This window comes from Balaenoptera acutorostrata, chromosome 8 (assembly GCF_949987535.1).
Source record: "Balaenoptera acutorostrata chromosome 8, mBalAcu1.1, whole genome shotgun sequence".
Taxonomy (NCBI): Eukaryota; Metazoa; Chordata; class Mammalia; order Artiodactyla; family Balaenopteridae; genus Balaenoptera; species Balaenoptera acutorostrata.
The window spans coordinates 21797854-21819854 of record NC_080071.1 but is presented as its reverse complement, the minus strand read 5'-3'; the positions used below and the strand labels follow the sequence as shown (position 1 = coordinate 21819854).

Sequence of the window (22001 nt, the reverse complement as noted above, 5' to 3'; positions counted from 1 at the left end):
ATGCTAATTTGTATTTTTCAAGGAAGTTGTTTATTTCATGTAGATATTCAAATGTATTAGAATAAAGTCCTGTCTGCTATTATCTTTTAAAATCGCCATGTCTTATTTTAATCGTTTTTACTTTCTCTTATTTAGATTTTTACAAAAACTAGTGTATGTTACTAGTTTTTTCCTCCCCTTTCTCCACCACCTACTCCTATTGCTTGAGATACAAATACTACTACATTTTTCTATCCTGTTTTTCTTGGAGTTATATTTTTGCTGATTTTCTAATCTCATACTGAATTCTTAGTTCATCTTTCCTTTAAAAATCAGAATGCATTTAATAATACATGTTTGCCTTCACATAAAGTTTTACTCATATCTCTTGTAATATTTGTCATATTAGTCTTTCCTATAATTTTTTCATTTTTGTTTTAATGTTTATTGAATAGCATGTGAGTATGTAGTTTTTAAAAAAATTTTGTAGCTCCTGGGATAAGCTTACTTTTCTTATCTTTCTGAGATGATACAGAAAAGTATAGGGACAATATACTTTGAATAAATTTCCATGTCTAATGTTATTGATTTGTGGTCAGAGAATGAAATCTAGATAGATACTTTTATTTATGGATGTTTTATAGTGACAAGTATAGAATCAAAGCTTTAAGGTGAGTTCTCTATTGTGTGGTACACCATTTGTCATTATAAAAAGTTTATAAACATCTAATAAGTTGAATTAACAGTCATTACTTTTTTGCTTACTTGCAATGTCAAGAAGGAGAGCAGAGTGTTAAATATTATTATAATTGTGTATTTGTCTTCTAACAGTTTTTCTTTATCTATTTTGAAGATGTATTCATCAATATTGCCACTATTTTGTTCTATAATTTCTAAAGTTAATTGCCCTTTCCCATGTTTTGAAAGTTTATCAGGATTTTCTTAGTGATTTCATGGTCAGCTCCTTAATGGATTTTTTTACAGGAAGAAAAATCCAATTTGGAATATAAAGTTCCCTTGCTGGGATCTTCAGACTGTTAGTTTCATGATTGCTTGTACATATTTGCCTTTCTGTTTAGATTTTTGATGAAGAGCTGTCCTACCACTGTGCTCTAATGCTCAACTTCCAAAAGTCACCTTTTACTGGGACGTGGAATTTTACTTCCTGCAGTGAACACCATACTCTGTCTCTCTGTCAGAAATATTCAGGTATAGATTATTATTTAGATAACTATGGTACTTTATGCTGTTAGATATGTACAGTACTTTTTCACAAAAAAATCTTATAAATTAATTAATATTAATTTGTAATCATACAGCTTCCTTAAAATTTTAGCATGACTAAATGCATACTGGCTCAGTGAGGCAAATTAGCTCAAATAGAATGTGATTTTTTTTCAAGATCATTGCCATAATTAAATATCAAAATTAAATATCCAATGGAATTTGTTAATCAGTGTTGTCTAATGACAGTAAATTATGGTTGCATTTTGTTCTCCTTTCTACTCTGGAATTTTTCAGATTTTACTGTCATGAGAAAAGGAGGAGAAAAAAAATGTTTTTAACTGAGTTCGGTATAAACAATCACGGTTAAATTTAGCACTCAAAAAAAAAAAAGGATGTGAAGCATAAATGGATCACTGTCTATGCCCTCCTATAATCCAAATAAAAGTAAAATGTGTACTTAAAAGTAGGAATCATCTATATTTTGAAAAAGATATTTTTTAAAGGTACTAAATCATTTTCATTGGTCACAGTAAGTTTTTAAACAAACGATAAAAAAAAAAAACCTTTGTCATGTAATGAGAACTTCAAGTAGCTACTCCATGTGCTTCTGGTTTTTTTTTGGGGGGGGGAATTTTATTTTATTTTATTTTTATACAGCAGGTTCTTATTAGTTATCTATTTTATACATATTAGTGTATATATGTCAATCCCAATCTCCCAATTCATACGTTTGTTCTCTACATCTGTGTCTCTGTTTCTGCCTTGCAAACCGGTTCATCTGTACCATTTTTCTAGATTCCACATGTATGCGTTAATATACGATATTTGTTTTTCTTTTTCTGACTTACATCACTCTGTATGACAGTCTTTAGGTCCATCCACATCTCTACAAATGACCCAATTTCATTCCTTTTTATGGCTGAGTAATATTCCATTGCATATATGTACCACATCTTCTTTATCCATTTGTCTGTCGATGGGCATTTAGGTTGCTTCCATGACCTGGCTATTGTAAAGAGTGCCGCAATAAACATTGTGGTACATGCCTCTTTTTGAATTAGGGTTTTCTCAGGGTATGTGCCCAGTAGTGGGATTGCTGGGTCATATAGTAATTCTATTTTTAGTTTTTTAAGGAACCTCCATACTGTTCTCCACAATGGCTGTATCAATTTACATTCCCACCAACAGTGCAAGAGGGTTCCCTTTTCTCCACACCCTCTCCAGCATTTGTTGTTTGTAGATTTTCTGATGATGACCATTCTGACCAGTGTGAGATGATACCTCATTGTAGTTTTGACTTGCATTTCTCTGATAATTAGTGATGTTGAGCAGCTTTTCATGTGCCCCTTGGCCATCTGTATGTTTTCTTTGGAGAAATGTCTAGTTAGGTCTTCCACCCGTTTTTTGATTGGGTTGTTTGTTTTTTCAATATTGAGCTGCTGAGCTGTTTATATATTTTGGAGATTAATCCTTTGTCCATTGATTCATTTGCAAATATTTTCTCCCATTCTGAGGGTTGTCTTTTCATCTTGTTTATAGTTTACTTTGCTGTGCAAAAGCTTTTAAGTTTCTTTACGTCCCATTTGTTTATTTTTATTTTTATTTCCATTGCTCTAAGAGGTGGGTCAAAAAAGATCTTGCTGTGATTTATGTCAAAGAGTGTTCTTCCTATGTTTTCCTCTAAGAGTTTTATAGTGTCAGGTCTTACATTTAGGTCTCTAATCCATTTTGAGTTTATTTTTGTGTATGGTGTTAGGGAGTGTTCTAATTTCATTCTTTTACATGTAGCTGTCCAGTTTTCCCAGCACCATTTATTGAAGAGACTGTCTTTTCTCCATTGTGTATCCTTGCCTCCTTTGTCATAGATTAGTTGACCATAGGTGCGTGGGTTTATCTCTGGGCTTTCTATCCTGTTCCATTGATCTATATTTTTGTTTTTGTGCCAGTACCATATTGTCTTGATGACTGTAGCTTTGTAGTATAGTGTGAAGTCAGGGAGTCTGATTCCTCCAGCTTCGTTTTATTCCCTCAAGACTGCTTTGGCTATTTGGGGTCTTTTGTGTCTCCATACAGATTTTAAGATATTTTTTTAGTTCTGTAAAAAATGCCATTGGTAATTTTATAGGGATTGCATTGAATCTGTAGATTGCTTTGGGTAGTGCAGTCATTTTCACAATATTGATTCTTCTAATCCAAGAACATGGTATATATCTCTTCATCTGTTTGTCTCATCTTCGATTTCTTTCATCAGTGTCTTACAGTTTTCTGAGTACTCCATGTGCTTCTGAAGAACTTTTTGCTGAATTAATCTTTGCTCATTTGTCTCATACTTTTTACTAACTGCCTTTTTCAGAGAAGTACTGTAAATCAATAATTCAAATATATCCTCTTAGGGTTGGTTGTATACATTTTTTCGTGGGTTCTCCCAGATGAAAACTTGTAAGGGGACACCCAACACCTCTTGTTGAAGCAGTTCAAACAAAGGAAGAATTTGACACCAAACTGAAATGGTAATCTTATTGCCATTAGAAGTAGTCTGCTTTTATTTATAGCTTTTCTCCTATTGCAGTCTACTTTTATTTATAGCTTTTCTCCTTCCTAAATCAGATCAACTAAATCAGAATTTTGTTCTAATTGTAGAAAACAAATTTGTGGTTCACAAATTTACCTAAGGTATACAGCAAAACATACCTAGTTCTCCCACCCAAAGTCTAAAATAAATGAATAGATAAGTAATATCTAAAGTACATTATTACAGGGAGAAATTTGAAAAAAATGTCCCATGACTTGCCAAGTAGGTGGTTTTTGTGGCTTTATTTTTCTTTTACACACAGAAATTGAAAGCAGACAGACCTTGCAGAATACTTCAGAAACTATGAAGTATCAAAATAATCTGTACAAAATAATCCTGAAGACTCTGACTTGGACTGATGCTCTAAAGGAGTGTCAGAAAGAAAACATGCACCTGGTGAGCATCACAGACCCTTACCAGCAGGCCTTCCTGACTGTGCAGGCGGTCCTTCATAACTCTTCTTTATGGATTGGACTCTCCAGTCATGACGTAAGTTTTCAGTCCCCACTGCCAGGATTGGGTGATGGAATGTGACATTTTTTATTGCACACAGCATCTCTCATATAAGACTAAAAGAAACCAGAGATCATAAAATCTTACTCCAGTGAATGAATTTCATGAGGTATGTAATTTTTAGCAGCAGTCATCTTTCCACTGTTGAAAGATCAGGTGCTTTATCGTTTAGTTTAAGAAAAATGTCTAATGGACATATGGAGCTGAGCACTTCTTTTTATTTATTCCAATCGAAGACGGAACTGGAATCAGGAGCTGCCATGTCTCCTCAGCCAATGAAAAGAAGAGAGGGAGGGAAGAATTAAAAATTCAGATGGGGTTGGGTGAGCGGAAGCCCATGAACATTATTAAAGGGCTTTTTATCCCTTTCCGAATCAGCAGAGTGAAATGAAGCCACTCTACAAAGGGATTAGAATAGCATTTTGCCACATCTCAAGCCCTGATCTTGGGTACTTCTCATTCATTTCATAGCCCAGCAAAGAATGCTGGTCTCCTATTAATTCCCAGCACTCAACTACATACATGTACTACATACATGTAGCACAAACAGGAATATTTATGCAAATTAAGCTTTTGGCTATAATTAATAGGGAATCTTTTTTTTTTTTAATGAAGCTGTAGCATTCCTCTCAGCATTGTAGGCCATTTGTGCCTCTTTTCTGAGCCTTGTATGTAATAAGTTGATGCTCTGCCCACGGAGATGTATTGAAAAGTAAGATATAGGGCTGGTATAAAAGGCTGCGTACATTGTGCACTGATGGGGGTGCCATTTATTTATAAAGATTGTGATGTGAATTTTGCTTCCTGCATCTGTGCAGTGTGTGACTCGTAAAGCCCTAGTTAGATACGTGTCACCTAAACCAGTATTCCTAATCCACTCTCGGAGAGAAGGTAATTGGGAGAGTAGGAAAGAAGTGTCCATTGCATTATGAAGCAAACCCGAGTTATGTAGATGGTAGGATAACCCTCAGTATACCAAGATGGTTTTAGGGCTGCATGGAGAAAATGTGATTGAAGACAATTTAAGTCCTTGCGCAAACCCCAAGTTGAACTGGAGAATGGATGAAAAACTTAAAACTTAAGACGCAGAAGTAAACATTATCTTTGACAAACTTTGGACTTATTACCACCAGCATTTGTCAGAAGCTCAATTTAAAAAGCAGTATTTAGAAATTGCTTGAAGACTAGCTTCTCCAAAATTCTGGATTTTAAAATGTACCCTCAGGTCCAGCCAGATTATCAGCTTGAACTGCTTCCCTAGACCTCACAGTATCAATTCCTTCATAACATTGCTTTACTTCCTTTTTCTTTTGTGTTTGGCATTATGTGAAACCCATCACTGTGTCTCTTGTGCAGGTGGTAATTAAGTTATTACATTTCCTAGTTTTAACCACCTTAAACCTTTTTAAACAAAAGCAATATTGTCACTGTAGAAAAATCATAAAGTTAGAATAAATTAAAAGAATAAAATTGGAATCACCTATAATCCCAGTATCTAGTGATAAATGTGGTTTAAATATTTGGTAGATATCCTTCAAGTTATTTTTCTATGTACATGTATTTATTTTTATGACACTTCGGATCATACAGTTTTGTAACTTTTTTCCCCACTTGATGATTTCGGTCTTCTTTCTTATCCTATTTTCAGTCGTCACCTGTGTTTTTCTTTTCCCTTTTGCTCTTTAACATATTAAATTTTACATAGCTCTTTCTTATGTATCTTCATAAGCTGCCTGAAATATTTGGAACATGGCAGAGTATAAATAAGACTTTACATTGAAAGCAGTGGGAAGGTTTTGAAAGATTTTAAACATGGTAGTAACAATATCAGATTTTGACTTGAGAAAAACTATGCTGGGCAGAAGCTGGGGAAGGAAGTGAGCAGTCCAGAGATAGAAGACCGGTTAGAATTTCTTGTAGACATTCATGCAGGAAATGATGTTGGTCTGGACTGAGGCATGTTTACAGTGTCTGCAGTGCAGCAGTTCTGGGTTATAGAAGGTCTGGAGTGTGGCTGTGAGAGCAGGTCACTCGAGTACATAGAAGTGAAAGTCCATAGAAGAAGAGGAAGTCAAGAAGGCTTGGGAACGGGGTGAGTCATCCACATGAACATAGACGTCCCTAAGTCAGTGGTAGGACCAGGAGGACAGAGCAAGGCTTGGGGCACCTCCTTAGTAAATATCAGGGAGGAGCAAGGGTGCCAAGACCTCAGTGAATGTCAGAGAGAAGCAAGGACTCTGGGAGTTTGCCAAGACCTCAGTGAATGTCAGAGAAGAAGGGCATAAACCTCAAAGGAAATGACTGAAGGAAATAAAAATACCCACTACCTCATTCTCATGGCTCTGTGATATCTGAGACTAAAAAAAACAAGCAGCCTTCCCTTGTGGATGCTGAAAGGAACTTAATCTATTAGAAAAGACAGGTTTTAATTAAGATCAGTCAAGGTCTAGAATTCAGTGAAGAGATACTTATAGTCTTAATAAAGAGATTTAGTGTTCAGTAAAGAGATGGTGTGAGTGGGATGACTTATCTACAAGGAACAGAAGTTCCAAAGGCCCAGGGACCTGGGTTAGTTGGGAGTGCAACGAGGGGGAAGGAATCCAGGGTAATACTCCGTACAGGCAACATCACAGGGGCAAAGGGCCACATTTGAGACCGCTTGGTTTAGAGATTAACTGGCCATAAGTTTACAACTGGAACACTGGTAGAGAACAATTCTGAATGAAACAGTTGGCAGTGTTGAGGTTTCACCACATTTGCTATTTTTGGTTCACTAAGGAGACTGTGAGACTGTGTGTGGTCTTTTGCCCAATATTCCAAATAAACCAGTGGTGCAAAATTGCCCCAGACCTCAGGAAAGCATAGCTCAGTGGATCAGTGTGGAAGGGCTGGTGCTCTGGCAGCACCACAGGAAAACTCAGGCAGGCCTGTACTTCACAATCCATCCCCTGCACATCTGTACCTACCTTGTAAAGCCTCTCTCAAGACAGGTGGGTGGTCAGGCCCTTGTCAGGATGTAAAGATAGATGTTTACAGACTTCTAGCGCACAATAGAATGTAGTGAATAAGGAAGTTTCTCTTCAAAGACAAGTGTGAAAAGGGTGGTGTGAGATCCACAGGGCCTGAAGGTTTAAGAGGAAGGGAGCTGACGTCTAGTAGCTCTTCTTGTGTACCAGCTAGCCACTGACTTGTGTGTCTTACACGTTACCCCATTAATTCCAACCCCATGAGATTGTCACATCCATTTAATAGATGAAGGAATGGAAAAGTGGCAAGGTAATACCACAATCAAAAGCTAAGTGACCGAACCAGAATTCAAAACTAGGTATGCTTAGCTCTAAAGCCCCTGTTCTTTCCACTACTACATATTATCTCTAAGTTAATCAGAGCTTACAGTGGTCCTCACTCCATTTTAGCTTTCTGATTTCCAACAACCAATGGTTCCATTTATGTGTGAGGCAGCAAAGCATAATGGTTCAGACCATGGACTCCAGGGCCTAATGGCCTGGATTTGTATCCCAGCACTGTGGTTTACATTCTGTGTGACTGTGCACATTACATGGCTTCAGTTTTCTCATCTGTAAAATGGATATAATAATAGTACCTATCTCGTATGGTTGTTATGAGGATTATATAATATTTGCAGAGTACCTAAAACAATGCCTGGTGCGTAGTAAGTGCTGTGTAAATATGTGCTAAACATAAGATAAAATTAAAAATTATTAGATTGGGGACTTCCCTGGTGGCGCAGTGGTTGAGAATCCGCCTGCCAGTGCAGGGGACACGGGTTCGAGCCCTGGTCCGGGAAGATCCCACATGCCGCGGAGCAGCTAAGCCCGTGCACCACAACTACTGAGCCCACGCACCACAACTACTGAAGCCTGCGTGCCTAGAGCCCATGCTCCGCAACAAGAGAAGCCACTGCAATGAGAAGCCCACGCACTGCAATGAAGAGTAGCCCCAGCTCGCCACAACTAGAGAAAGCCCGTGTGCAGCAACGAAAACCCAACACAGCCAAAAATAAATAAATAAAATAAAAGAAATTTAAAAATTATTAGATCGACCACGAAGGTCAAAATCATACAATAGGGGTAACATGAAGTATCGCCACTTAAGATATATTTCTGCTCCTTACAGGATGAACTCAACTTTGGTTGGTCAGATGGGAAACATCTTCAATTTAGTCGCTGGGCTGAAAATAATGAACAACTTGAAGACTGTGTAGTATTAGACACTGATGGATTCTGGAAAACATCTGACTGCGATAATAATCAACCAGGCGCTATTTGCTATTATTCAGGAAGTATGCTAATTTCAAATATTTTAATTCTTAAATTGTTATCAGTCTCATGAGTAGTGGAATTTTGAGGAAATGGTTTTGTAAAATCTGATTTTAAAATTATAAAGCAATTATAATCATGTCCTTTTTACAACAAAATCTGTTGTGAAAATTTGTATTTGAGGAGAATTATTATATGTTAAATATTTTGTCATTAATTTGTTATTTTAGATATGTTTTATCTTTATTTTTGTCAACTGACGATAGTAATTGACTTTTGAGTTTTAAGTCCTTGTTAGCCTCATTTTGCATACATTTTGTGTGTATATTCTTATGGAAAACTTACATTTGTGGGAATTCTTTTGTAATTCTTATCATCAATGCTTAACATTTCTTTTATGAGTCACTGTTAAGATTCATTTGGTTGCTAACAGTAATTAGCTCATGCTAGCTTAAGCCAAAAGGGAAATTTAGATCCTCAGAAATGGGGATAGACCTGAGCCTCCCGACGAAAGGGGATCTCAAAGCCAGAGATGCCGTCTTGCACCTCTCCTTTCTGTTTTTCTCAGTGGATCTGCACTCTTCTCTTTATGTACTTCCTGCTTCTCTCTGCACTTCCTGCTTCTCTCTGCACATGGTGAAACATGGCAGCTCTGCAGCTTTCAATTTTAGCCGTAACTGGAGATGAATTGACTATCTCTGAATTCCACTTTTCAAATCTGTAGAGAGAATCTGATAGACTCAGCTTAAGTCAGATATGCCGTCTCTAGCCCAGTCAGAGGAAAGTGGTTTTACAGCTTCCAGGGACGCACATTTGTGGGTTTGTGGTTAGAAAAAAGACTACTTCACAAAAGGAGTTGCTGTGAGCTGGGAGAAATATTGCATAGTCTCTACCATGTGTTGAATCAGTTTGATTGGCTTTGAATAGAGCATATCTCTGTTTGCATCTTTTTGAATCTGTGGCCTTTTCATAAAATGAAAAAAAAAAATGCCGAATTCAGATTTTTCTAGATGTCAGATTTTAAATTATTTCTGTTTGCTTTGGTTAAAGCAATAACTTATTTAGAACATCAAGTATTTCATAAAATGTTCTTTTAAAGTTAGAGAAGATATCAGTAGCCAGAAAATTGAAGATGAATTCTCAAAGTTATATTTAGGTGCCTATTATTATGTTTGTATAGTTTCCTCTGAAGTGGCCCCTTGTATTAGAAGTTTGGTGATGCAGGAAGACAGAAACTGCATTTAACCTAATAACACCTCATTTTCCACATTCTTCTACTCATTCCGCATCAGGGGAAAGAAAATTGTATTAAATAATTTCCTTCCTACAGAAAGCTGGTTAATAGGTCACATTTTATTTGAGTATAAACAGAACAAGCATCACCAGGCTATTATTTCTTGGCTTCCTGAATATGTCCTACAAATCAAGTCTAATTACGATGAACAGGATTTAACATTTATATCTGAAGTTAGAGTTCTTTTTTTTTTTTTTTTTTAAATTTATTTATTTATTTTATATTTATTTATTTATTTTTGGCTGTGTTGGGTCTTCGTTTCTGTGCGAGGGCTTTCTCTAGTTGTGGCGAGTGGGGGCCACTCTTCATCGCGGTGCGCGGGCCTCTCTTGTTGCGGAGCACAGGCTCCAGACGCGCAGGCTCAGTAGTTGTGGCTCACGGGCCTAGTTGCTCCGCGGCATGTGGGATCTTCCCAGACCAGGGCGCGAACCCGTATCCCCTGCATTGGCAGGCAGAATCTCAACCACTGCGCCACCAGGGAAGCCCCTGAAGTTAGAGTTCTTACCATTAATTCTTTTTCTAGATGAGACTGAAAAAGAGGTCAAACCAGTTAACAGTGTTCAATGTCCATCTCCTGTTCTAAATACTCCATGGATACCATTTCAGAACTCTTGCTACAATTTCATGATAACAAAGAATAGATATATAGTGACAACACAAGATGAAGTTCATTCTAAATGCCAGACACTGAGTAAGTATGTTGTATGGCCATTATATGTTGCATTATGATCATTAGAAAACAAATCTCATCTGAGTGTATTATATTCAATATATATTTCTAATTAGTGCTAGTAACTAGAACTCAAAAATATTCATCTCCTAATTTCTACATTATCAACGACAAAGTATTAAAATTTGTGTTTTGTTAAAATGGAAAGTATAGGAGTTACCTCCTTTTTTACCCATCCATTAGGGAACTAGTCTCTCTTTACATGTATAAATGGGTTCTACTTTAAAAGAGAAAGAAATGACACTAGAGAGCAGAGAGCTGGATATTAAATCAAGTTAGGCTGTGGGCAAAGAGAAAATAGGTCAGTTTGAGTGGTTGAAAACTTAGATAAGCCAGAAAGAAGCAGCTCTGCTTAAAAGAAATACGTATTTCGTACTTTCAGTTCTCAGGACTCTCCAGATATTTCCTATGAGATCCACTGAGAATTTGTGACTTTTGAACAATGGACCCATCAACTTTGTAGGAAGTTCCTATGGAAAATATCAAACCATTATTCCCCAAAGTGTGTTCTGTGGAACACTACTCTTGAGATGTTCTATAAAGAAAAAGATCCTTAGTTAAAGAACAAGGGTGAGAAATACCACACATCTTCAATTCCTCTTAAACATTATCAAATGTGCATTAGCATATACTTTAAGAAATACTGACATGAATGAACTAGTTTACTTTTGGTTAACCAAAATTTGTAAAGTTTTTTTCAGTGTAGCTCTTTTCCGAGGAACCCCTGAGGAACACACTTTGGGAAATATTAAACTTTTAAAATCCTGTTATAACAGTGATCGCTAAGGAAAAGGAAGGTCTGTCTTTTAGCCCATCTAAGAGGTTTTTATTTATTATAGTCTTTGACAGTGTGTCATTAATATAGGTGGATTTGTACCAACTCAAAATAAGCCTTATATGGGGAAAAGTAAAGTGAATCAATGTTTCAGATTCTCCGCTCAGCTACTAGTTTTCCACTATTCTGTGAGACCAAATTTAAGATCAAAATGTTTTATGGACACCAAGGGGGGAAAACTGCGGTGAGGTGGGGATGGGGGTGTGCTGAATTGGGCGATTGGGATTGACATGTATACACTGATGTGTATAAAACTGATGCCTAATAAGAACCTGCAGTATAAAAAAACAAACAAAACAACTAATACTAAACTTTCATTGGGTTATTTGTATGGAAATATGTTAATATAAATGATTCAGACATTACATGAAATTTCTAAAAATCTTATATTTGTATTTGTATGGAAATATGTTAATATAAATGTTTCAGACATTACATGAAGTTTCTAAAAATCTTATATTTGTATTTGTATGGAAATATGTTAATATAAATGTTTCAGACATTACATGAAATTTCTAAAAATCTTATATTTGTATTTGTATGGAAATATGTATGGAAATATGTTAATATAAATGTTTCAGACATTACAGGAAACTTCTAAAAATCTTATATGTTCTGGTATAATGTTATAAGTAATAATCCTAGTTATTACTTTAAAATGTATATCTCAGAAATAACTAATTTTCTTGTCAACTGCATTATTATGAACTTTCATCAAATCTTTAACCATGGTCATTTTTAAGTCTTTTGTCATTTACAGACAGTTCTGGGTGTACTCTGATGATTTTGCAAATATGTTCCTATAAAAGGGTTTCATCTTCAAGAAATTCATGGAAAAGACTCTGACAAGTACAGGTTTTTGGTAACTGACTGTACTGCTGAACTGAATGAATAAGCATTTTCAGAACTCTAATGAAAAACTGATGAACTCATAAAAGTGCTAACAAAAGATCAAGATGAAAAAAAAAATTAATTACATGGGACTGAGTGAACTGATGAGGATGAGTATAATTTTTGTGACTTTCTGTCTGAATTTTAAAAAAAAATCCCACAAGGACTCAGAGGCAAAGAATATACAAATCAATTTTCACTGCAAAGTAAAGGAGCTGTTACAGTGGAGGATTACTGGACTGAATGTCAATATTATGACATAGTATGAGTGTGTTTCATGTTTGGTAATTGCAATCATTGTTGCTTTTGTTGTGGTCATCCATGTACAATGCTTGGTGTCAGTCTATTTATCTCTTGTAAAAATAAAATACAGTGTGTGTGTGTGGGAAAAAAAAAAAAAAAGATCAAAATGTTTGAAAACATTTTAACCTATTCATTTAGTACAAGATAGTTTTAATTTATATGTCTTTCTTTTTTTTTATAATCATCCTCATCAGTTTATTCTGTCCTATATAGTTAATTTTTGTTCTGCTTGATCTTGAGTTTGCAGTTTCATGAATCCATCAGTTTCTTTACTAGCGTTCTGGAAACTCTTAGCCAGTCCAGTGCTATAATCTTAAAGTTATCAGAAACCTGTGTTCCAGAGTATTTGTCAGAGTCTTTTCTATGAATCTCTTTGAGGATTAAGTACTTTTGGATTGTAGCTGATTGTAAAAGATTTCAGGAGAACATCAAAGTAAAACAATAATTGTCTATGAATAACAAAAGATGTAAAAAGCCATGGTTAAAGATATAATGAGAGTTCATTATAACGCAATTGATAAGGAAACTTTGTTACTTCTGTGGCATACAACATTTTAAGATAACTGGAATTATGACTGATTACATAGACAGTAAGGACATTAACAGATTTCTAGGAGTTTTATACAATTGCTGAAACATTTATGTTAATAACATATATCCATACAAATATAACCTAAAGAATATTAAACATCCTTTTTTTTTTTTACAATGCCGCCCATGCAATTTAACATATAAAATAAATCTAATCAATTTAACATCTCTCTATTTACCAGGTGAGAAAACAAATCCTTTGAGATTTTTCAGGAGCCTTCTGGGAAATCTCAAAGTTAGTTTGAAGTCAAAAAGACTTTATTTAGAATTTGATTTTGTAAAGTTTGTCAAAAATGCCAAAAGGTTTGAGCACTTGATCACAGATCACTATGAAAGAATACTTACTTATTCATTTACCAATGTGACAATAAAAGATTTCAAAGGCAAATATAGGAAGTAACACATGAGAAAAAAAAAAACCTTAGCTCTTTTAATATTGAGAAGTTTTGGTTTTCATAACTAACCAAAGACCTAATGAAGTCAACAAGAAGCACAGGAAATTATCTTGATAAGACATCAAATCTATATTTCCTAGGAAAATTATTCATCAGGTTAAAAAAACAAAAACAAGACCCTTTTACAATCTCTCATTAAGAACAGACCTATAATCCAAGAAAACTGTATCCTTGTAACAGAGAAAGAAAACAAAATTCTACTTTTGCATTGGTACACTATTGCTATTAAAGCTCATTTAACCCTTACGATAAAACCATTCAATTTTAGCCAGCTTGACCCCATTAGATAGTCTCTCCCTCTCTCTCAGCCACGAGTTAGGTATAAACACAGGAACATAAATTTCACTAATTTTTATGAGTTGATTCTCATTCTTGACTTATTTTTTCTTAATCTGAATTATGTTTCTGGCAGGTAGAACAAGTTAAGGTTACCTGCTCATGAGGGCTAAAGCTTTTTACCAGTATTCCTGGAGAAGAACCTTATGATTTTTATTTGCCTGATATGTAGTATTGTGGAGAGTGTGGACTAAATTTAGGGCCAGCGGTGACTCTTTGGAAACAGCAAGTATCAGTTTGTTTCCAAAAAGCCTCTTTTTACCTCTTTTATTTCTTTTAGTCTCAGATGGCTCTGTTAGCTAAGAGTTATCTCCTAGGATGTTTATATTTCAAAGATACAGTAAGATTTATATCTCAAAGGGACAGAGAAAGGATGTAGGTTTCCTCTAAAAAGGAATTCAGGGGTCCTATTTGCCTATTATCAGAAATCTAGGGCAATCACTATTTAATTCCCCCCCTTCCTTTTCTTCTTAATTATAGGACAATTATTTTTCCAATGTCCTGGCTTTTTACAGAATCTGAAAGTGTCCTGACATAAATAAGAATGATTCTGCGGTTGGTGAGGAGATTTTGAGTCATTAAAAAAAAAAAAATTGTGCACTTTATTTTTTAGGGCAGTTTTAGATTCACAGCAAAATTAAGTGGGAAAGCACAGAGATTTCCAATATACCCCCTGTACCCACACAGGCATAGCCTCCTCCACTGTCAGCATCTCCCACCTGAAGGGTGTATTTGTTACAATTGATGAACCTACACATCATTATCATCCAAAGTCCATGGTTTATATTAGAATTCACTTTGGTGTTGTACATTCTGTGGGTTGGGACAAATGTATAATGATATGTATCCACGACTACATCAGAAGAGTTTCCCTGCCCTAAAAATCCTTGGTGCTCTACCTATTCATCCCTCGCTCCAAATCCCTGGTAAACATTGATCTTCTTTCTGTCTCCATAGTTTTGCCTTTTCCAGAATGTCATACAGTTGGAATCATTCAGTATATAGCCTTTTCAGATTGGCTTCTTTCACTTAGTAGTACGCATTTGTTGGGGAGTAAAAGGTATCCCTCAACCTTCTTAGGGTCCCTGGCTGGATCTGCAAATTAGACTTTTGCCAGCTTTTATCTGTTGTCCCAGGATCTCATCAGTGGTTTCCAGAGCAAGTAGGGTACCCCAGCCTTTTCTGTTCCTTCATGGTCACCAAAACTTTAGGGGAGGAAAAATATGTTTTTCCTCTACCATCTGAAGTTCATTGGCTGGGGCCCTGCAAATTAGTCTTGGAACAGGAGGGAAGGGGGCATGGCACAACCCTTAAAGCATGACATAGCCCTTGAGGGTACGACAAAAACCGGTTAGAACCTATCAGCGCAAGACGGCGGAAGATTCGACTTCCAGTAGACATTGAGCCTCTATATATGTCTTTCTTATTTTCTACTATTGTTTAAGTTTTGGAGTGTGTTAAACTGGGAAATAAAAATTACTAAATCTATCACACAAAGTGCTCTAAATAATTAATTATTTAAATTATTGACTATTTTTTATTTAACAGATCCAAAATCACATACTCTGAGTATTCGAGACGAAAAAGAGAATAACTTTGTTCTTGAGCAGCTTCTACACTACAATTACATGGCTTCATGGGTCATGTTAGGTATAACTTATGAAAGTAAGTTGTAAATCTACTGGTTTTCACTATTTATATTCATAGTTCATTATAAACTACTTGTTTATCAAGCTGTGAAAGTATATTCCTCAGAGTGTATGTTAATCAGTATACAAAATTATAATTATGCACTTAGCATAACTTAATACAAATACCAAGACAGTTTTTGTGTCTCTGCTCTGCCACTAAAATGCCTTTACCACCAAGCTTAGAGTTAAATGGTGGAAAACAATTTCCTTTCTTCACCCTCCCTCCTAGCAGTACAAGACTAACTAAAATGACTGCACTCCTGCATAAATCTCCAATACTTACTTTATATCTCTATGTATATGGGATGAGTGAGAACAGAAATACACTTCTACTAATGTTGCATCTTTGGTTTTATATCATTGGCTTGGGGTATACATTAGAAAAATGAGACACATAGTCTGCCAATGGGATAGAATATTTGAGATTGCAAATGCCACAAATTCAAGATATAATTGCTATGAAAATTTTTTAAAAACACAGACTCTAATAATAGGGGAAGTAAGACCAATTTAGAAAGATACTCAATTAGAGGTGTCCTGAAAATCATAAAGTTTGGGAATTAGAAAAAAATCACTGTGTGGCCATAAAGCATCAAAAGCATACATTCACCCCAAAAAAGGGACTTAATAAGGGACACAGGACAGTGATAGCTAGAGGTAGGGTAGGCAAAGAAAATTACTCAAATCTGACCATTTTAAAAATAGTCTTCTCTTTGCTATCTAACCTGTCTCTTTCTTAGAATTACTCAGGTTTTTCTTAAATGTTTATGGCTTGCAGATGAGTTAACAAAAATTAAGCTATCAAGTAATGGGTAAGACTTGGGTTGCCAGCTGAAGATGAGTTCATCATGATAGGACTTAGTTGCCCAAGTCTTTTCTCTAATGATGCTTGAACACTCTTAAATTTAGGAATGGAAAAAAATGGAGAAGAACTAGGTAGAAAGTTCCCAGACTTTACCTGAAAGTGACTGAGGAAACAGTGATCCCATGTGGAGCAACAGAAACTATACCCAGGGTGTAGTTAGAGATTTCAATTGTACCCTTTGCTGTACTTTGTTAGTTATATTATCTGAAACAACTGAAAATGTATTCTGTATTCTGAAAAGCATTTTCAGATCTGTAGGCTTGCTTTTAATCATCTTAACTTCTTTTATAAAATGTAGTTGTAACAAAACTTCTATTAAAATATACAGACATATGAGAGACATATAGAAAGATATTTCCAGCAAACAGTAAATTTGGCTTAAAACTAATTCTTACTGGCTTAATTTATATCCATAGTGGTTTTTTATCACTTAAATATGCTTAAATAATACTGAATTGTACATACCACCTATACAAAGGATTCTATTTTTTTTAAAGTTCTGACTCTTCAAAAGTAGGGCCACGAATAGAAATTACTAAGAGAAGCCATGTGTCAACTGAGAGATATTGCAAGCCAAGTGAAAAAGTGACTCTTTTGTTATAACAGCTTTAGAAATATACCATTGCCTATCACATTGGCCAGAAAATTGTAACTTTATTAACATCTGGGGAGAGGGAAAGAGGGACTCAAAGACATGAGGTGATATAAAGCAACAAGCAAGAACAAATCATATGTACCGTATTTCTTGTGTATCATGGCCGCAGGCAGATGTTTAGGTAGAATGCCTTGGGAAATGGTAATCAGTGAAAGGAAGAAATAACCAGGACAACAAGGAGTATGTGTAGGTAATAATGACATCACTCTTCATACCAATTCATAATTTTAATAAGCCTAGCAACTTGTTTTACAAAAAACTTTAGTAAGGTATATTCACGTAGCATACAATTCAGCCATTTAAGTTGTACAATTTAGTGGCTTTTGGTATAGTTACAGGGTTGTGCAACTATCGCTATCCCCCAAAGAAACATCATACCCATTAGCAGTCCCTCCTCATTCCCCATCCCCTCTCCCAACCCTCAGCAACCACTGATCTATTTTCTGTCTCTACAGATTGCCTACTCTAGACATTTCATGTACGTGAGATCATATAATATGTGACTATTTTGTGACTGGCTTATTCCACTTAGCATAATGGTTTCAAGGTTTATGCATGTGGCACTGTAGCAAGTATCATTCCTTTTTTGGCTGAATAATATCCCATTGTATGGATATACCACATTTTATTTATCCATTCATTAGTTGATAGGTATTTAGGTTTTCACTTTTTTGGTTATTACCAATAACATTCATGTACAAGTTTTTATGTGGATATATGTTTTTGTTTCTCTTGGGTATATACCTAGGAGTGGAATTGCTAGGTCTTTGTGTAACCCTTTGAAGAACTAACAGATGGTTTTCCAAAGCTGCTGTACCATTTTGCATTGGGGGTTCCAATTTCTCCATATCATGCCAACAGTTGCTTTTATATGTTATGTTGATTATAGCCATTCCAGTGGGTATGAAGTGGTATCTCATTGAGGTTTTTATTTCATATCCCTATTGATTAATGATATTAAACATCGTTTCATGTGCTTATTGACTATTTGTATGTTATCTTTGGAGAAATCTATATTCCGATCCTTTTCCCATTTTTTTAATTATTTGTCTTTTTTATTATTGAGTTTTAAGCATCTTTTATGTATTCTGGATATAAGTCCCTTGTCAAAGAAATGATTTGTAAATATTTTCTCTCATCACTTTCTTGGTAGTATAATTTGTAGCACAAAAACTTTAAAAATTTTAATGAAGCCCAGTTTGTCTATTTTTTATTTTATCACTTGTGTCTATTGACTTTGCCTATCCTAGGCTCGTGAAGACATACTCCTGTGTTTTCTTCTAAGAGTTTTATAGTTTTAGCTCTTACATGTAGGTCTGTGATCAATTTTGAGTTTTTTGTATGGTAAAAGGAGAAGGTCCAACTTAATTTTTTTTGCATGTAGATATCCTGTTGTCCCAGGAACTATTCTTTCCCCATTGAATTGTCTTGGCACCCTTGTCAAAAATCAATCGACATAAATTGTGCACAGTTTAGGTCCAGAGAAGAGGTTTCTATCACTAGTTTTATATATGTTAATTTTTTAAATAAAATAATTATGTTAATTTCCATTACAATTAAACATATATGTAGGAAAAAATGAATATTGGATGAAAAACATAACAAAATGTAAAGTTATTTCGGGATGGTAGAATGATAAGTAAAGTTTAATTTTCATGTTTACAATGTGTACTTTCTATATTAAAAATAAGCATGGTTTACTGTTATAATTAGAAAATATTTTAGAGGGATACACATAATTATACAACCTTTTAGAAGGTGGTGAAAGAAGAAAGAAAATTAGTTGAGTTTGAAATATTAACCTCATAAGTGTAATTCAAGTCTTGATTTAACCTCTAAGCATAGAAAAAAGTGTTTCTTTTCTAGATAATTCTCTCATGTGGTCTGATAAGACCACGCTGTCATATACACACTGGAGATCAGGAAGACCAGCTGTAAAAAATGGCAAGTTTTTTGCTGGCTTGAATACTGATGGCTTCTGGGATATTCAAACCTTTAATATTGTTGAAGACATACTTTACTTTCACCAGCACAGCATTCTGGCTTGCAAAATTGAAATGGGTAAGTATGCTAATGTAGAGTTTCTACTCCAGGGAAAGAGAATGTAAAGTCATTAGCTTCACTAGCGGGAATCATGCAGTTGTACTTTTTGAGTGGCTCCCTTGTATTCAGTCCTATGAGAGGCGCTGTAGACGTCACAGAGGAAGGAAAAGACACACTCCCTGGTGTCATGGTCTTGATCTCAAGGAATAAAGTGTAGTTGGGGAGACAGCATTAAATGTTTATCAGTGTTTTATGCAGGTTAGTCTTAGGTTATTTGGTACAGGCTTACATTTGTTGGGAAGTCAAAAGAGACCAATGAAAACAGGAATAATGAAAACAAAGAATGTACTGAGGAGGAGTAAAAACTTGGTTGGGCCTTAAGGATGGATAAGATTTCTATAAATAAGGAAGTGTGTTTGGGTAGAGTTTTGACATTCCAGGCTGAAAGTGAATGTCTCTCAACCTTGCCTAATTCCTTAAATAAGTGTATTTTTAAATGCATGTCAGTTTTAAATTTTTCACAGCTTGAAAACTGTTACTAGGGCCATTCTGCTCACAGGCCCGTTTTCTCCCTTCATAGTCCTGCAGAATAACTTTCTGATGCACCATTTCCATCAACAATCTCCAGGGATTCCCTATTATTAATTGCTTTGAGTTCATGTAAGCTTTTGAGACTTTTTAGAAAACAGAGTCTCTTCTAAAATTCTAGGCCTTCTCCCAGTCTCCATTTTTTTCCCCATTTTTGGTTCAGTAAGTATCTTTTCCTGTCAGGCTGATCTCTTCATTGTCCCATGTACAGTGTATAACCATTCTCATTTCCACCTTTATATATGTTTTTTTTTCCTGTCATGATGTCTTCTACCTTCTTTTTTTTTGCCTTTTTAAATAAAATTTTCATCTTAGAATAGTTTTATATTTACAGAAAAGTCACAAAGATAGTACACAGAGTTCCCATATACACCATAACCAGTTTCCCCTGTTGTTGACATCTAACATTAGTATGGTACACTTGTCACAACAAATAAACCAATGCTGGTAAATTATTGTTACCTAAAGTCCATACCTTGTTCAGATTTCCTTAGTTTTTACTTTATGTTGGTTTTCTGTTCAGGAATTCATCCAGGATACCATGTTACACTTGGTCTTCATGTCGCCTTAGGTTCTTCTCAGCTGTGATAGTTTCTCAGATTTTCTTGCTTTTCTTGACAATTTCAAGGAGCACTGGTCATGTGTTTTGTAGAATGTCCCTCAGTTTGGGTTGGCTGATGTTTTTCTCATGATTAAACTGGGGTTATGGGTTTGTGGTTTAGGGAAAAAACCACAGAGGTAAAATGTCATTCTCATCACATCCTGTGAAGGGTATATGCTGTCAGCATGACTTACTTATCACTGTTGATTTTAACCTTGATCACCTGGGTCTAGGTAACATTCATTAGCTTTCTCCACTGCAGAGTTACTCTTCTTCCCCCTTTCCATATCGTACTCTTTGTAAGGAAGTTACCATACTCAGTCCTTACTTGTGGAATGGAGAGTTACTCTCTACCTTCCTGAGGTGGGAAGTATCTATATAAGTTACTTGGAATTCTACACAGGAGATTTGTCTGTTCTCCCCCATTAAAAAAAATTTATTAAAAAAAAAAAAAAAAAAATTTATTTCGTTATTTATTTATATCAGCACGGGCTCATGGTTATTTATTTTATACTTTGGGTTATAATCTAATAGACTGTATTATTTAATATTTTGCTCAAATTGTTTCAGATTTGGCCATTGGGAGCTCTTTTACTTGGCTTCTGTGTCCCTTTGAAATACCCTCATCATTGTGGTTTTGTTATTACTGTTGTTTGTTTTTAGCTGACTTTCTGCTTACCTTATTTCTTTTTAGTCCTAATTTCAGCTAACCTAAAGTCTGGAGATCTAATTTATCAAGCAGGTTTTCTGACTCCCTTAATTCAGATGACTCTTTCTCTAGTCATTCACACATATTTTAGTGGCTAATTGTTTTGCCTTCATTTCAGGTGTTGTTGTTTTCTGTGCCCAACTAATATGTGAGGTCCTTAAATAAAAGACAATGTTTATGCCTTTCTTTAATCACTCAGACAATTGTAATAGTTAAGAGCCTATTATATATGCTGTGGCTATAAGAAAAAGAAAGTATGCATTTGACCTCCCTTATGAATAAGAGGCCCAGTTTTATTTAACTTTTGAAATGATTGCATGTCCAACCTTACCCAAAATATGTATTTTGAATAATTTAAATTTAATCACTAACCCTTTTAATTTAAATATTACAGTTGACTACAAGGAAGACTATAATACTACTCTGCCACGGTTTATTCCATATGAAGATGGTATTTATAACGTTATTCAAAAAAGGGTAACATGGTATGAAGCATTAAATACATGTTCTCAAAGTGGAGGTCATTTGGCAAGTGTTCATGACCAAAATGGCCAGCTTTTTCTGGAAGATATCGTAAAGCGCGATGGATTTCCACTATGGGTTGGGCTCTCAAGTCATGATGTAAGTCTTGTTTTGTTTTCCAGAAATTTTCCAAATATGTTAGAGGGTTGGAAATTTGAGCATAAAATATTAATTCAAAGTATAACATCAGATTAAGTCCTCGGATTACATTTGCATACCATAGTGCTTTCTATCTTTTCACAACATAGAACAAATGGAAAATTATATTTATAGAGTGAGCTAGGCAAATGGCCAGGACTGCAGCTGCCCTAGACACTGCCA

General features: G+C 35.3%; 1 protein-coding gene across 3 annotated transcripts in view; it reads left to right on the top strand.

Annotated features, from left to right (window-relative positions):
• LOC103007881 (CD302 antigen) overlaps positions 1-22001 on the top strand; it is a 134051-nt gene that overhangs the window by 59870 nt on the left and 52180 nt on the right. For all 3 annotated transcript variants that reach the window (XM_007183155.2, XM_007183153.2, XM_007183152.2), the window contains exons 24-30: positions 1059-1188; positions 4041-4267; positions 8429-8594; positions 10389-10556; positions 15555-15671; positions 19084-19278; positions 21553-21779. In XM_007183155.2, coding sequence (XP_007183217.2) covers positions 1059-1188; positions 4041-4267; positions 8429-8594; positions 10389-10556; positions 15555-15671; positions 19084-19278; positions 21553-21779 — 1230 coding nt within the window. The remainder of the gene's footprint in view (positions 1-1058; positions 1189-4040; positions 4268-8428; positions 8595-10388; positions 10557-15554; positions 15672-19083; positions 19279-21552; positions 21780-22001) is intronic.